Source organism: Gambusia affinis, linkage group LG10, assembly GCF_019740435.1.
Source record: "Gambusia affinis linkage group LG10, SWU_Gaff_1.0, whole genome shotgun sequence".
NCBI lineage: Eukaryota > Metazoa > Chordata > Actinopteri > Cyprinodontiformes > Poeciliidae > Gambusia > Gambusia affinis.
In genome coordinates, this window is record NC_057877.1 from 26670604 (window position 1) to 26686798 (window position 16195).

At 37.8% G+C, this 16195-nt stretch overlaps 1 protein-coding gene across 2 annotated transcripts in view; it reads right to left on the minus strand.

Annotated features, from left to right (window-relative positions):
• Positions 1–16195, minus strand: part of LOC122838740 (glypican-5-like) — a 74161-nt gene that overhangs the window by 36498 nt on the left and 21468 nt on the right. For both annotated transcript variants that reach the window (XM_044129655.1, XM_044129656.1), the window contains one exon: positions 6574–6694. In XM_044129655.1, coding sequence (XP_043985590.1) covers positions 6574–6694 — 121 coding nt within the window. The remainder of the gene's footprint in view (positions 1–6573; positions 6695–16195) is intronic.

Consider the following 16195-nt stretch of genomic DNA (forward strand, 5'->3'; position numbering starts at 1 on the left):
CTATTTTGCATACAGTCACAAATGTCAATTTAAAATGTAAAAAAACAGATTTTATCACGATTTATTCACTGCATGTTTACGTCTGTTTGTGTAAGGCGGAGAAGGAGCCGCACATTTGTGATCCATTCAGACCACCAACCCAAAAACGACACAATCAAAACTGACTTTATTGGTTAATTTTTAAAAAAAACTTACTGAAAAAAGGCGGGAAAAGTGGATCAACAATTTACGCCTAAAAACCGGAGGTGAGGAAACTACCAATGCCAGAGTTTGCGATCGCATCGTTTAAATTGTTTTTAAATTGTTTTTGATTTGATTTCTGTAGATCGCTGAGAATGTTTGACCTACATTGTAGAAATGCAGAATGACTCAACATTAACACACAACTACAGAAGTTACATACATTATGTACCAGGAGATCCAGGCACATAGAAATAACATGGGTTAGCTTGTAGTTAGCGATAGCATCGTTATCGTAGATTAATTCCTTAAAAAAGCACAACTCACTACTCACCCTGCAGAAACAAGTCGATCCAAAATGTTTGACCCAACCTGAAACTAAAAGATTGTATTCTCCATGCTTTTGACAGCTTTCTTTCATATATTGTATGAGGAGCTCCAGATAGTTATTTATGTCGATTGTCTCTGCGCCGGGGAAATCTTCAACATTATCTGAAGTCTTTTTTTACACAGAGAGAATATCGTATCCTAAATATATGCATATTGGGCATGCTGTGGTGGCGTAGTGGATAGCGCGATCCACGTTTGGAGGCCTTCAGTCCTTGACGTGGCCGTCGCGGGTTCGATTCCCGGACCCGACGACATTTGGCGCATGTCTTCCCCCCTCTCCCTCCCCATTTCCTGTCAGCCTACTGCCATATAAGGGACACCGGAACCCACAAAAAGACCCCCTGGAGGAAAAAAATATATATATGCATATTTTTTCAAGATACCGCGTCTGTACCGGCCCATTTAGGGCAGTACCGTACTCGCTGTGATCCACTTCCTGACCCCCATCTGAATTCTGCGCCTGATCCGGCTCGGGTGTCTGAAACCAAGCAATTGCAAGATAACGCAAAAGGAAGAAATAATCCTCCATGTCCCCTAAGAAAACACCGTTTTAAGGTGTAAAATAGTTTTTTCAGTCCCATGTTGTGACCTGCTACAACAAACAAAACTGAACTTTTCTTACTTTTAGGAAAAAGGAGAAAGGTAATGCTTCACACAAGAATATTTACATGAGATTAAACGTTCTCCAAAACAAAAAGGACCACTTGCATTGAATTAATGAGCCCTAGAAATCTCATACATAAATGATTATGTGGTGCGTGTGTAGCGTGCATTTTTGTGTTTATGGCAAAACCACTGCAAACCACACGTGCACCCTGTAAGTGCTGACTTAGCAGTTGCACGTGTTAAATGCAGCAAGATTAATGGACCTAGCAACAAGATTAGAGGGGAAACAGGAAGAGCTTCAAAAGCAGAGGAAAGAGACTCAGCCTGCACTGTCCCATCATTTTCAATTACAGTCCTAAACATGTTCAAATAATCCTTTTATTAATAACATTGATTACTTTTATGACTCGCTGATCAATTCCCCTGCTCTGAAATTGAGCTGAATGTGTTAAGTTGAAGATCTGAATGACATTCAGGAGTCACAAAGGGAACCGTTGCAGAGCTGGAACTAAAGATGAGATAACTTATCACACCGTTATCAAATATATCCTGGCAAGCTTAAGGTGACACTGACTTATCTTCTTTTAAACTTTAAAATGCATCCAATTACGACAAGACATAAATAAAATTTTAGATACAGCTAACAGAATAAATATTGAGAATCAAAGAGAGGAGTTATTAATTGCCATAATATTTCCCTAAGAGGCCACATGTTCCGTCTGACTTTAATTTTAAAGCCAAACTTTATCGTTTTTGTCGTCACTTTCTGTTCCTTGGTAAAGTTTCTGTTCTCATTATGTTTTCTGATATCATGAAACCAAGTGTTATCTCATTCAATATCTTTATTTTAGCTAATAAACAACATAAAATTGAATTTCTGGACCTTTTGCCTCCACGGATGCATCCATCCATTGTCTATACACCCTTTGTCCCTAATGGGGTCAGGAGGGTTGCTGGTTCCTCCCCAGCTAACGGTCCGGGTGAGAGGCGGGTTCACCCTGGACAGGTCGCCAGTCTGTCGCAGGGCAACACAGAGACATGCAGGACACACAACCATTCACACACACACTCACACCTAGGGAGAATTTAGAGAGACCAATTAACCTGACAGTCATGTTTTTGGACTGTGGGAGGAACCCGGAGAACCCGGAGAGAACCCTCCATGCACAGGGAGAACATGCAAACTCCATGCAGAAAGACCCCGGGCCGGGAATCGAACCGAGGACCTTCTTGCTGCAAGGCAACAGCTCTACCAACTGCGCCACTGTGCAGCCCTCCACGGATGCAACATATCAGAAAAACATGAAATGCAATAACATTGCTAAGGATTATGACAATATTGATTACAATTTATCAGCAGTGCTGCACCCATTGATATTGTGATACAGTTTAATTCGACATGTTGCGATCAAAGAACGTCAGTGCATTTGACAGTTTTTCCCAAAAAAGACTGCACTATATTACAATAAATAAAAAGAATTATATAAAAGAAAGTGTTTTCTGTTATAAAATTCACATATTTTTAAATAAAATAGATTCAAATAAAGAGTGTATTTATTGACTTAAATACAAAGATGCACAGAACCCAAAATGCATCTTAAATTGTTTGTGGCAGATGACCAAATCTAAAAACCAAGGCTACCAAATATCTTTCATGCATCTGCTGATTTTATTTTACCTGAGATCAGAAATTCGGTGAATATACTTTATTGATCCCCAAGGGGAAATTGCTTATTTGTTGAAAGCTACTCCATCTAAGGTAATAAATACAAAGTTTGTCAAATATACATATATACCTAAGAGTGAATAGTTCAAAATGACTAGATATAAACAAATAAATTACAAGCAATCATACGCAATATATTAATCAATAAATAACCTATAAATGAGAGCAGAAACAATGTGAATCAAATATGACTTTCTGTGGTGCACTTTGGCAAAATGAGTCTCTGGCTGAAAGTGTATTTTTTTAGGCATAAAATATGTAAAATATCTCAAACTGCAGCTTATATTTGTGACTCTGCAGATCTGGAGACACTTCAGGCGATGCATCTGCTGTGTTTGCAGATCTGCCTCACATGCAGCTGCCAAAGAATTTCAGAAAGAGAAAGACTCCCCAGAACAGGAAATAAAGCTGAAGATACATATTCAGGGATTTTCTGCTGGTTGGAACTCATTTCTCATTAAGCATCGACTGACAGCTCACCTCTTGCCAATCAGGCATAACATTATGATCACCTGCCAAACGTTACCAAGACGCCGCCGACATGTCGGGGCACAGATCCGACTCCAGTCCTAAAGGTTTGCTTCGGCATCTGGCACCGAGACGCTGGCAGCATTTCCTGTAACTCCTGCAGGTTGTGAGGCGGGGCCTCTATTGATCAGACTTGTTTGTTCAGCACATCACAGACGCTCAACTGGACTAAGATCTGGGAAATTTGACAACATCTCAAATTGACTGATGTGCCCTTTAAACTTTTCCTGAACCGTATCTGCTTTGTGGATAGATTGTAGCGCTGAGAGAGGTTGCAACACTCACAGAATATTCCCTCCATGAGTCGATGAACACGGCCTGCAACGATGCTTCAGTTGGTGATTTGTGTCAAAGTAACTTTCATATTGATCCCAGCAGAAGATTGCCTAAAGCATCACCCTGCCTCCACTGGCAGCACTGACTGCAAAAGCACAAAATATAACCAAAAATGGTCTAATTTCCACTGCAAATATTTTTCGTACACTTGAAGTAAGACAAACTGACTTAAAAGTAACTTTTCAGGAAGATACAGAGGCTTGTTTTATGTAAATAATTCCCTAATGTTGATGAAACAGTTCTTGTTCTGTTGGCAGATAAATTAACTTATAAGATGGGGAAAATGTCTTGTTATAAGTGAAATAATCTGGGAATGAAACAAGAACTCTTTCATCAATATTAAGAAATTACTGACTTAAAACAAGTCTCCTCATCTTAATAAAAAGTTACTTTAAGTTAGCTTGTCTTATTTCAAGTGAACTGAGATATCTGCAGTATAATCTAGAACAAAAATACTTGGTAAGATTTTGTGTGACGTTTCCGGCGCAAATATTTTAGTACCTCTGAAATAAGCAACAGCGTGAGCGGTCTGTGTCCTCCCTGGCATTTTATTTTATTTTATTTTATCTTTTGGTCAGCTTTCTATTATCCCTATCTCGATTTAATACATGAAGGACTCCCGCTCTTCCCCTATCTGTGCCCTCCTCCGTCCCCTGCACTTTTTCAGCAGTTGCAAACGTCAGATTCACCGTTAAAATCTCATAACATAGATTTTTAAAAAGTACTATTTCCATTGGCTAATTTTTTCACTTAGAAGAGTTAAAAATTTCTTGCTGAAAAGTTACTGTTCAGTTAGTTTTGTCTTATTCAAAGAATGCCAAGATATTTACACCAGCAAAAATACTTCTGTGTTTCTGCAGTGAGCATAATTTAAGTCAACGCTGCGACGGGTCGATTTGGTCCAGCTCAGAATTGGCGTTAATTTTACTCTTTCAGTTATTTCAACAAGAAAGAAAATCTTTATTTGGAGACCAAAAAAAAAAAGTAGTCCATAAAGAAAAATAAAAATAAAATAAGGCATCAAATAAAAGGAGGACACAGACATCATAAAGCAGACACGCAATTATTCCAATGTTTAAGAAACTGAGAAGCTTTAACTATTTCAAGTCTTAGATTTATTTAGTCACTTGCTGAAATAACTGAAAGAGTTAAATTAACACTAACTCTGGTGCTGTGGGTTGCACAGATAAGCAGCACACACCCAAACACTGATATGACGTAAAAGAAAACCTCATTCATTAGAGCAGTTGCTGTTTTTCACCACTTCATGGTTCACTTCCTCCTGTGCTTTAACTGCACTTCTCCACCGTTTCCTTCGCTTTACTGACCCGCTCAGCTCAGCCTTCACTATCTGGAACATGTAGCTCATATTTCTGCACATCTTTCCTGCTTCTGACTCAGAAAAAAATTGATTTTCCCACTTCTTCCACTTAAAAATCAAATCAAATCAAACTTTATTTGTATAGCACATTTCAGCATTAAGGCATTTCAAAGTGCTTCACTTCAAATCAAACACAAAAACACAATGCAACATAGAATCAACATCAAAAACACAATATCAAGTCAGATTCTGTCAATAAATTTTCAATTGATTACGTTTCAAATACAACTCTAAACAAGTGGGGTTTTAGTTGAGATTTAAAGGAAGTCAGTGTTTCAGCTGTTTTACAGTTTTCTGGAAGTTTGTTCCAGATTTTTGGTGCATAGATGCTGAATGCCGCTTCTCCTCGTTTGGTTCTGGTTCTGGGGATGCAGAGCAGAACCAGGACCAGAACCAGAAGACCTGAGAGGTTCTGGAAGGTTGATACAACAGCAGCAGATCTTTAATGTATTGTGGTGCTAAACCATTCAGTGATTTATAATGGTGAACATATTTCTCCGCTTTTTCTTTTTTAGGATAACCAATAAGTGCAATGTTTAAAAAGAAAACCTACACACTTAAATCTATTTTTTTGTAGTTTCTATTCTAAATATCTTATTACATTGGAGCCACAATGAGTCACACTCATCATTAATAATTTATGCCAGAAGTTGAAAAAATCCGATATAAACATAAAAAGTAAAGATGTCAGGTTCTTTATCCATACCCAGCAAAAACACAAAACCAAATATTATCTAGCTTCTAGTTAAATATGTTATTACGTTGGAAATAAAACAAAACTAACTTACAAGTTAACTTTTTAGCAACATATAGGAACTTTTTTTTAAGGAAATAATACTTTTTAATAAAAAAAAAAAGTACTGGCAGATTATTTCACTCAACATGGGGAAAATGTTTTCTTATTAATAAAATAATCTGCCAGTCAACTAATACTTTTTCTGGCATAATATTAATAAATTATTTACTTAAAAGAAGCTCCTACATTTTGCTGAAAACTTACTTGTAAGTCAGTTTTGTCTTATGTCCAATGTGAGAAGATATTTGCAATAAAACCAGACAGAAATACTTGGTAAGATTTTGTGTGTATAAAGAACCAGACAACTTTTCATTCTTGGGCTTTTAACATCCTATTCTTTCAAATTCTGCCATAAATGATCAATCACAATATTGATTGTGACTCCAATGCAATACGATATTTGGACTAGAAAGTACACAAAGCGCTTTTTGTAGATTTTCCTCTTCATTTCTGCTTGTCTTTCAAATCCTGGCATAAACAATCAGTCATTACTGTGTCAATTTATGGGTTCACATGACGCTGTGATTCATCTGTGCAACATATATTATAATTACACCATAAAGTGGAAAGCTGGAAATGCAAAAATCTGCTTTAATATGCAAGTTAAATCTGATTTCAGTGTCGTTTTACCTGCGTTAGCCGCTCCAGCCTTTGTTTCACCTCCTTGAGGGCAGGATCTGTGTGGCGTATAGACATCTCTGGATTCTCCTTCTGGGATTTCAAAGTGCTGCCAACAACGTGACCTGCATAACTACACACACACACACACACACACGCACGCGATTTGAGATAAACATGCACGTCTTCCTGCTACAGTTTAGCTGTGCATGTGTTGCTTCACTGCCCTGGTTCTAACACACTCGTGAAGCACATGATGATTCACTTTATGCACGAAATACACAACTTGTTCCATCGCATCAAACACTGTTTCTGGAAACTTGCACCAACCGTTACTGGAACCACTGGTTTTCTCCTCCTGGCCTTTGATCGGAAACTGGCATAAGCTTTAATTTCAGGGCCACTTTGTTTTCCTAAACTGGAACAATTCACATGACGGAGATTGTGAAAAGGAACGCAGGTATCAACAGCTGGGAGAAAACACAGCCGTTGCTCTCTAGAAAGTTCATGCAGAAACATTGAAACCACTGCTACTGAACGGATGAGTCACACTCACATTCAGGGCAGAATAATCTTTTTCTCAGAAGTTGGATTGTGAAGATGGATGTGTTTTCAAAACCTGAGCGATGCTGAACTCTGTTAGCTGTGAAATTAGTCACAGATTAAATTATCCAGGAGGAGAAACCATAAAAAATGTATGTAGTGTGAGAATTTAGTTCATCTATTATGTGCAGAACCCCGACAGCTTTACTGTGTGTTGCTAATGTTTATCCAAATGCACAATCCAAGCCATGCGATACAGTTCTTCAATTTAATCCACTTATATTACAGAACATATAGTAGAAAAATTACAATAAGGTCACACCTGCTAGTTGTATTGTTATATGTTTATTCTAAGTTCCTGAATATTCCCACCAAGTAAAACTATTTTGGTTACATGTACAAGGTTGGACGTTGTTTTTCACAGCTGCATGGGAACCAGTCTGTTTCCCATGCTTAGGATCCCTTATCCTTTTGTATAAAACTCTTGTGTTGTCTCTGCCTGGCAGAGCTTTTCATCCAGACTTGCTTCATTACTGACTGTCTGTGAGCTCTCTGTATTGTGCACAATTATGAATAAACCTGATGTGAGTGATTTTACCTGAACAGTGCTTGGAAATATATTTTTTCCACGACAGAACACCAGTTCTTCAGAAACTTGCACAGATAAGCAGCACACACCCCAACACTGAAATGACGTAAAAGAAAACCTCATTCATTAGAGCAGTCGCTGTTTTTCACCACTTCATGGTTCACTTCCTACTGTGCTTTAACTGCACTTACTGACCCGCTCAGCTCAGCCTTCACTATCTGGGCCTCGTGAAACATGTAGCTCATATTTCTACACATCTTTCCTGCTTCTAACTCAGAAAAAAATTGATTTTTTCCACTTCTTCCACTTAAAAATCAAATCAAATCAAACTTTATTTGTATAGCACATTTCAGCAGCAGGGCATTTCAAAGTGCTTCACATCAAATCAAACACAAAAACACAATGCAACATAGAATCAACATCAAAAACACAACATCAAGTCAGATTCCGTCAATAAATTTGCAATTGATTACGTTTCAAATACAACTCTAAACAAGTGGGGTTTTAGTTGAGATTTAAAGGAAGTCAGTGTTTCAGCTGTTTTACAGTTTTCTGGAAGTTTGTTCCAGATTTTTAGTTCCAGATGTTTTATTTTTACCTCCCAGATGGTAAGATTCACAGCAAAAACACTAAATCTTACCAAGTATTTTTGTCTGCTTTCTAGTGCAAATATACGTTCACACCAAACAGGTTTTGAGCATCGGCGCGTCTGGTTTGTGTTTATAGTCTATGTGGTTGAAGCGTTTCGAGCGTTGGACGCATCGAGCGCATCCGATGCTGAAGTTGAAAAATCTGAACGTATTTTATGGGCATCAACCAACCCATACTGGCGCATTTTCCAACTAATTGTCACTGTTTGCTCTCGTACTATAATCGACGTCGTAATCCAGTTATGACTACAGAGACAGGAAAAGAGAGGAAGACGATAAGTTATAACTTTTACTTCTTGGAAGTATTTTCCCCACATTTGAGCTACCCAAATCCAACGTTGAGTCAATAAACTTTAAACAAACTTTATTTATATGGACAAAATACGCAGACGACCGTGGAAGAGGTTGAAGGACACGTATGCCAAGGAGTCTCCTCTCAACGTCCGCCAAGAGCGATTTTGACTCGTCCGACGCCGGTCTAGAGAAAAAGGTCAAGCATCTGACTTCAAAGTGCGTACGCATCGAATTTGAAGCATTGGACGGGTTTTTGACGTGCAAAACGTGTTTGGTGTGGAGGCACCACTAGTACAACTAACATAAAGCAAAACTAGCTTACAGGTAAATTTTCAGCTGAGAATAATGAAATAATTCCTTAGTATTGATGAAAAAAGTATTAGTTCTACTGTCGTATTATTTCACTTATAACATAGGAAAAATATTTTGTTACGAGTGAAATAATTTGCCAATGAAATTAGTACGTTTTCGTCAACAGTATGGAATTATTGACTTAAAAATTGCTCCTTTATCTTGCTGAAAAATTACTTGCAATTTAGTGTTGTCTTTTTTTGAGTGTACTGAGACGTTTGCATTAGGAACTAGACCAAAATTAATTGGTAAGATATTGTTTTTTTGCAGTGTCACAATTACAGTTGCTCATTTTGATTAATGCTCCGATTGTAGATATGGGTAAATTAAAATGAAAAGCTATTTTCTGGCAGCCTTTTCATCACTTATGAAGGTCAAAATGCATCTTAATTACCTACATGGCATGTTCCCCTGTCTTTCCCATTTTGAATAGAGGCCTGGTTTTGTAGTATTTACATCCCAAAGCGACAAAAAGGAACTGATTAACAACTGAAAGTTCATAAACACTGTAATTAAATGTTATTTAAAAGTAAAACCTATGACAAATGGATTCCAGCCCCATTATTTTTGGCAGTGCTTTTTAGTAAATAAATAAAAGATCTCATGATTAATATTTTTAAATGAGTTTCTGTGTTTTTTACATTGGTGAATGTTTTTATTTTTACTCTGTAGATAAAATTGTATTGTTGTAAATTATGTTTTTGCATCACTGAATTATATTTACTAAAAATAAACATATATACATCTAAAATAAATTCAGTGAGAATATGTTACCTAGATAAAAGGATAATCTATTTATTAAGATGCCAAAATTTGTGAAGATCGGTTCGTTATCAAAGTAAAATTAAAGTTACAGTTAATATTTGCATCTTTTAAGAGTAAAAAATCCCAAAATAAAAATATTTTACTATATATTATTCATTCAATGTGACGGTTTTACATAAATACATATCCTAGTGGGTATCTGTGCTCAATTTAATGTGTGAAGAATAGATGGGTGGAGCCGCCTGAGAGTGTAAATGTCTTCATTTCCTGTAATTTTTGATCATCTTGCAAGCTGATGCCTCATTCTGCAGCGGAGCCTGCATCGCATCATCTCGCCTCTGTAGGGTGTCAGGGTGGGTGGATCAAAAGAAAGAAAGATGGAGTGAGCGAGAAGCAACAGAGAAGAAGTTTATGAGTCACATTATTTCATGTTCCAAACCAGCTTTGCTCGCTAATACAATCAGCCACCAACTCAGTAACCACACAGTCCACGCCCTGCACTGCACAAACACGATCTGGCTACGGCAACAAGGGGGATGGGATTGTGGGAACTAGTGAGCAAAAACTTAGTGGCTGCATCTGAGGCGATGCCAAAAGATGCTGCAATGTTAAGGACCGGGTCCTGCTGGTCTGGGATCAGACAGAAACTTCAGCCAGCACTGAAAGCCTTTAATTAACTCTCAGATTCTCGGTTTACAAAGATCGTGTTTCTCAGTGAAGGTCTTGTTTCCACATCAGACAAAGTGTTAATGTTCTGAGTCCAGCTTTGCCTGACAGCTGTCTACGTCATTTAGGGTCACCAGAGATTAATATTATTATCCATTTGAGCAACCTTGTTCCAAAATAGCTCTGAGCCAACGTCTCACATTACGAGTCTTAATCTGAAAAAGGATAAAACTGAAAATTCTCATGGGAAAATTGGACAAGTTGGAGAAATAGCATCAGGCAGTGGGTCAAAAAAACGCAACAAAGAAGCATGACTATGGTATCATGCAAATGAATTTCAGCTTGTAGTCAAAATATTGCCTGAACAGCAGCTGGAAGTCATAATTTCATCACTTTATGCTAATTATTGTTTCTCCAGTGAAGGGAAAATCTGTCAAGGACAAAACCTGTCAGACTTGATCATGTTGTCAATAGGAGAAACCATTGATTTATTTAATTTACCAATGCAAATTAAGCCTGTACATGAATAAAGAGAAATCATTTTTCTTTCATGCACTATAAAGTGTGTTGATTCTGGAGAAAAGGAGATAAAATACCAACAAGTAGGATTTCAATGGGTCAAAATTGTAATTACAGAGCCCAGTAATGCCTGAATAAATGTTTTAATTTTAATTCCTTTAAACATTTTTATTATCATTGAGACAAAATATTATTTATATCTTTTCACCCAACCACTTTTCTCCAGAAGGAATTTGGCTTTTTCTTATTGACATATTCAGGTAAAGATTAAAGGTATCAATCTTGATTTCTATCTAAATATGTCAAACAATTGAGAAAACTGGCTAATATTAAATCTCTGATCTGAGATCTTATTTAAATGTTTGTTACATTAAACCAAACCAAATGAGATGACAAGAGTCTTAATAAACATTACATGTTTAACATTTTTATTCAAGTTTAAAACTAATATGACATTCATGCCCAAGCTGAGTAAAAGAGGATGCAGCCTGAAAGATTAAAAAAAGCTTTTTCTTTTTAGAAATTACTTTATTCAAGGTATATTTTTGTAGCTCATCCTTCAACAATGATGCAGTGTTTTACAAATCCATCCATCGATCTTCTTCCGTTTATCCAGGGTCGGGTCGCGGGGGTAGTAGCTTCAGAAGGGAGGCCCAGACTTCCCTCCCCCCAGCCACTTCCACCAGCTCCTCTGGAGGAATCCCAAGGTGTTCCCAGGCCAGCCGAGAGACATAGTCCCTCCAGCGTGTCCTGGATCTTCCCCGGGGCCTCCTCCCGGTGGGACGTGCCCAGAACACCTCACCAGGGAGGCGTCCAGGAGGCATCCTGACCAGATGCCCGAGCCACCTCAACTGGCCCCTCTCGACGTGAAGGAGCAGCGGCTCTACTCTGAGTCCCTCCTGGATGACTGAGCTTCTCACCCTATCTCTAAGGGAGAGCCCAGCCACCCTACGGAGAAAACACATTTCGGCCGCTTGTATCCACGATCTCGTTCTTTCGGTCATGACCCAAAGCTCATGACCATAGATGAGGGTGGGAACGTAGATCGACCGGTAAATCGAGAGCTTCGCTTTTTGGCTCAGCTCTCTCTTCACCACGACGGACCGATACAGCGCCCGCTTGACGGCAGACGCTGCGCCAATCCACCTGTCGAGATACTTAAACTCCTCCACTTGGGGCAGGACACCCCCCTGACCCGGAGAAGGCACTCTACCCTTTTCCGGCTCAAGACCATGGCCTCGGATTTGGAGGCACTGATCGCCATCCCCGCCGCTTCACACTCGGCTGCGAACCGCTCCAGCGAGAGCTGCAGATCACGTCCCGATGAAGCCAAAAGGACCACATCATCCGCAGAAAGCAGAGATACAATCCTAAGGCCACCAAAACGGATCCCCTCAACACCCTGGCTGATCTAGAGATTCTGTCCATAAAAGTAATGAACAGAATCGGTGACAAAGGGCAGCCCTGGCGGAGTCCAACTCTCACCGGAAACGAGCCCGACTTACTGCCAGCAATGCGGACCAGACTCTGACACCGGTCATACAGGGACCTGATGGCCCGTACCTAGGAGTACTTTGATACGGTACTTTGATACGGGCCACAATACCTGGTGGTTGTATTGTTTTACAAATAAAGAAGCAAAAAAGAAAAAACAACTTGAAGTTTGTATGAAAGATTTAGTTTAAATTGTTTGTTTTCCACACAAAATCTGGTATTTAATAATTAATCTAGTATTGCTGGACATTTAGAACATATTCTTTTAAAAATGAAGCATTTTCTGTGCAGATTAAAGACATTTATTGAAGCTCATTCCCATAATCTCAGATTATCTCAGATAAAAACATCTAGTATTGCCATATTACATGAAACTTGACATAATCAGACATAACCCTTATATGTAAATTGCAAAGTAAACAAAAATTATCCATTTTCAACAACGTCACCATGGAAACTGCTTTCATGCCTGCAAAGATATATCAATGAAAAGCAAAAGATCAGGAGGTGCATCCTTGACAATCTCTGCTTATTGAGTCATTTAAGTTCAGCGAAGAAAGGAAAACAGGAAATGATGTGCACCAGAGTGATCCCACATAATAACAGGATACATGGCAACATGTGAAAGTATTAACATGCGTCATGAAAGGCATGCCCCACCAGGGGAGATTGTAAAACCGATGACAGCGGAAGGGCAAGAAAAAAGCAAGAAGGGAGAAAAAATGAATAAAATTAATAAAAGAGCTGTTAAGACCCATATTTTCCCCTCAGGGAAAATCCCAAGACTCCTCAGGCTCCAGCAGAGATTTCAGGGATCAGTTTCAGCCTCACGCCCACTGCATCTGTCCTGTCAACACCTCACAAACACTGAGCTGAAGTATTCATTTAGGTTTTCTTTAATCCTTATTAAAGTTCACAATGCGTCTGTGTTTATTAACCGCAGGTAACACACGCAGCTGAGGTGAGTTTCAAAGACATACACTGCAAAACATTTCAGCCACGTTTAGTTGTGTCTACTCTGTACGTCAAATAAATTTAGCAAAATTTAGATTTTTAACCTGAATATGTGAATTTGTGAAAGATTTTTGTTAATGAACTGGAGTTTTTAGGTTTGCACATAAAAAAAAAACCTGAAAGTAGTAAAAGACAGGAGAAGGGACTATTTCCCAGAATGCTTAGCGGCATGTTTTTGTATCCAGAGATGGAAGTGCGTTACATTCATCTGACTCTTGTGTTTTATTAAGGAAAATGTTTATTTTCATGTCCTGTTCACATTAATGTTTTTGAGACAAATTTATTGTGATGTTATATAAAATTCATCATGAGATCAGAAATTTTGTTCATGCAATTTGAAACAAGAATTTTAATTATTCTACAGTAAAATAAGTTATTTTGACTAGAAAATAATAGATTTGAATTGCAGCTTTAAGTTAAAACTCACAATTCAAGATTAATTAACTTAAAAAATAATGTTTAAACTTGTCTCTTGTTGTTAAATCAACTTCATGAACTTTAATTTCTGAGTTAAAACCAAAACAAATTTTCTTGTTGACTTAAATTGCATTTTCAAGCCAGCAGGTGGACTTTCTTTTTCAAGTTAAACTATCTTCAAATGTTTTAAAGTGTATGACTTTGAAACTACAGAAAGGCACAAAGCTTTTTTATTTTCTTCTGAAGCTGCTTTGAACTTTGTTTCATAAATGCAGACATAATGAAGCAGCTTTTTGATGTAGAGCAGAAGAAGACCCAAGACTGCAGTTTTTCAGCAAGACATTTGTCAGTAGACAAACATCAAAGGGTTATTATGTTCCATAACAAGGCGACCAACCGGCTTAATTGTGAAAAACGCAATGGTGAGTATTTTAATTTTCTCCTCTAACGACTCTCAGAGCTCAGCGGTTAATGGAGCCCAAAGGCCCGAAGGTGGAGGCAGCAGAATGTCTACAAATTAGATCCTTGTAATCAGGTAGTGAGAGGAAAACAACTTCAGCATCACTTATTCTTACAAGTCGGAGCAAAAAGTGCAGCGCTGCAGAAAAGTAACCTTTTTTTTTTTTTTACATCACATAACAAGGTTTCCCTTTTACATTTAAATGTTAATTTCCCAGAGAGAAACAAGAAGGAGGTTTCTAATTCGGTGACCTTTTTAGTACCGAGGGAAACGCAGCAAATGGAAATGAGTGTAATATATCATTCTAATGTGATTAACGATGCCGTTTCCTTTAATGTTGTAGATCTTTAGGAAACACCTGCAGATCAAACGCAAAACAATAAAAGCACTAAAATACTGACGCTACATCGGATTCACTTCTGTGCAAGAAAATTATAATTTAAGCTAAGCTGATCCACGTCCAGTTTGTAAATATGAACCCTACAGATGAAGATTAAAGCTGTATTGATTATCAAATCCAAGTTTTGTCAGAAAATATATGATGGAAATTGCAACACAGCAATGCATTTATTTTGCTATGACTATGCAATATGTTATTGCAAAATCAATAATTAATGAAGCAGAGGGCCTTGAGCGTAGCATTGCTAGCGAAAGGCTAATAAGGGTTGAGGCTCACAGTGTGTTAGATTAGCATCACTAATTTCTCAGACTTTTCAGCAAATATGAGAGTTACATCAACACATATTATCTGAAAGCTAATTAGGCAATGAGAGCAAATGCTTTTAAAGACATCAAGTGTAAAGGAGTTTTTCTGTGTGTTATTGCTTTTTAGTTTCCTCAAATACGACAAATAATTTAACGGAGATATAGTCACTTTTAAACTTTGACCAACAGTGTATTAAAGGGGTATTATGTATGTTAACTTCAGTTGTTATAAAAAGGCAAGATATATCAAATAAAAGACATTTGATTTTTGTAATTTAAGTCCTTGAAATTGGGCTTTTGTTTCTTTAAAAACTTTTGCTATTTCTGAAGCTTCACCTGAGGCATATGTGTCAAACTCAAGGCCCGTGGGCCAAATCTGGCCCGCTGTAGCTTTTTATGTGGCCCTCTAGATTCTAGACTAAACACTAAGTGTGCTTAAATATTATGTTATTAACCAAATTAATGCAGTTTTTATCTGTTTACTGCCAAACTATATCAATCAGTTCCTGCAGATTCTTGATAAGTATTGTGGAAATTCAAGCAAAATCGACTAATTTTGATTTGAGAAGTAGCTCATATAATGAAATATTTGAACTAGAAACTGGAACAGAAGACTTGGTAAGATTTTGTGTTTGACAGCCCTGAATGATTTCAGCTAACTTATGCGTTTACAGATATAGGGGTGTCTTAATTTACTCCTTTTCCTACATTTTTACAGAAAAACTTGATTTTCTTCCATTTTTTTAGACTATGGATAACGAGGAAACTAAAGAAAACAAAGAACCAGACACTGTGAAACACATGCTGTCTCCCTGAGTAGACAAGTAAAAAATACTCTTTTGAAAATAGATGTTTTAAAAAAAATTAACAACTCCTGATTATCACTATCGTAACTGATAAGCTAAAGCTAAATAATAGGCTTTAAAGAAAACAAATCCTGCAAGAGGAGATGTTTTTTTAACTTCATATGAAAATAAATCGGATCTTCTTATCAAAAGCCTTTTCTTCTGTCCAGTATGTCCTGCTCCCAGGAACCTGTCAGGCCTTTAAATGGGCTTCTTGGGCAGATTACAGATGGAACGGCTACTGGGTGTTTGACACCAAATGATAATACCGCAGTGGCTGTGCCACTGCGAGACGTGACTATGAGTGACGTTTAATAAGATC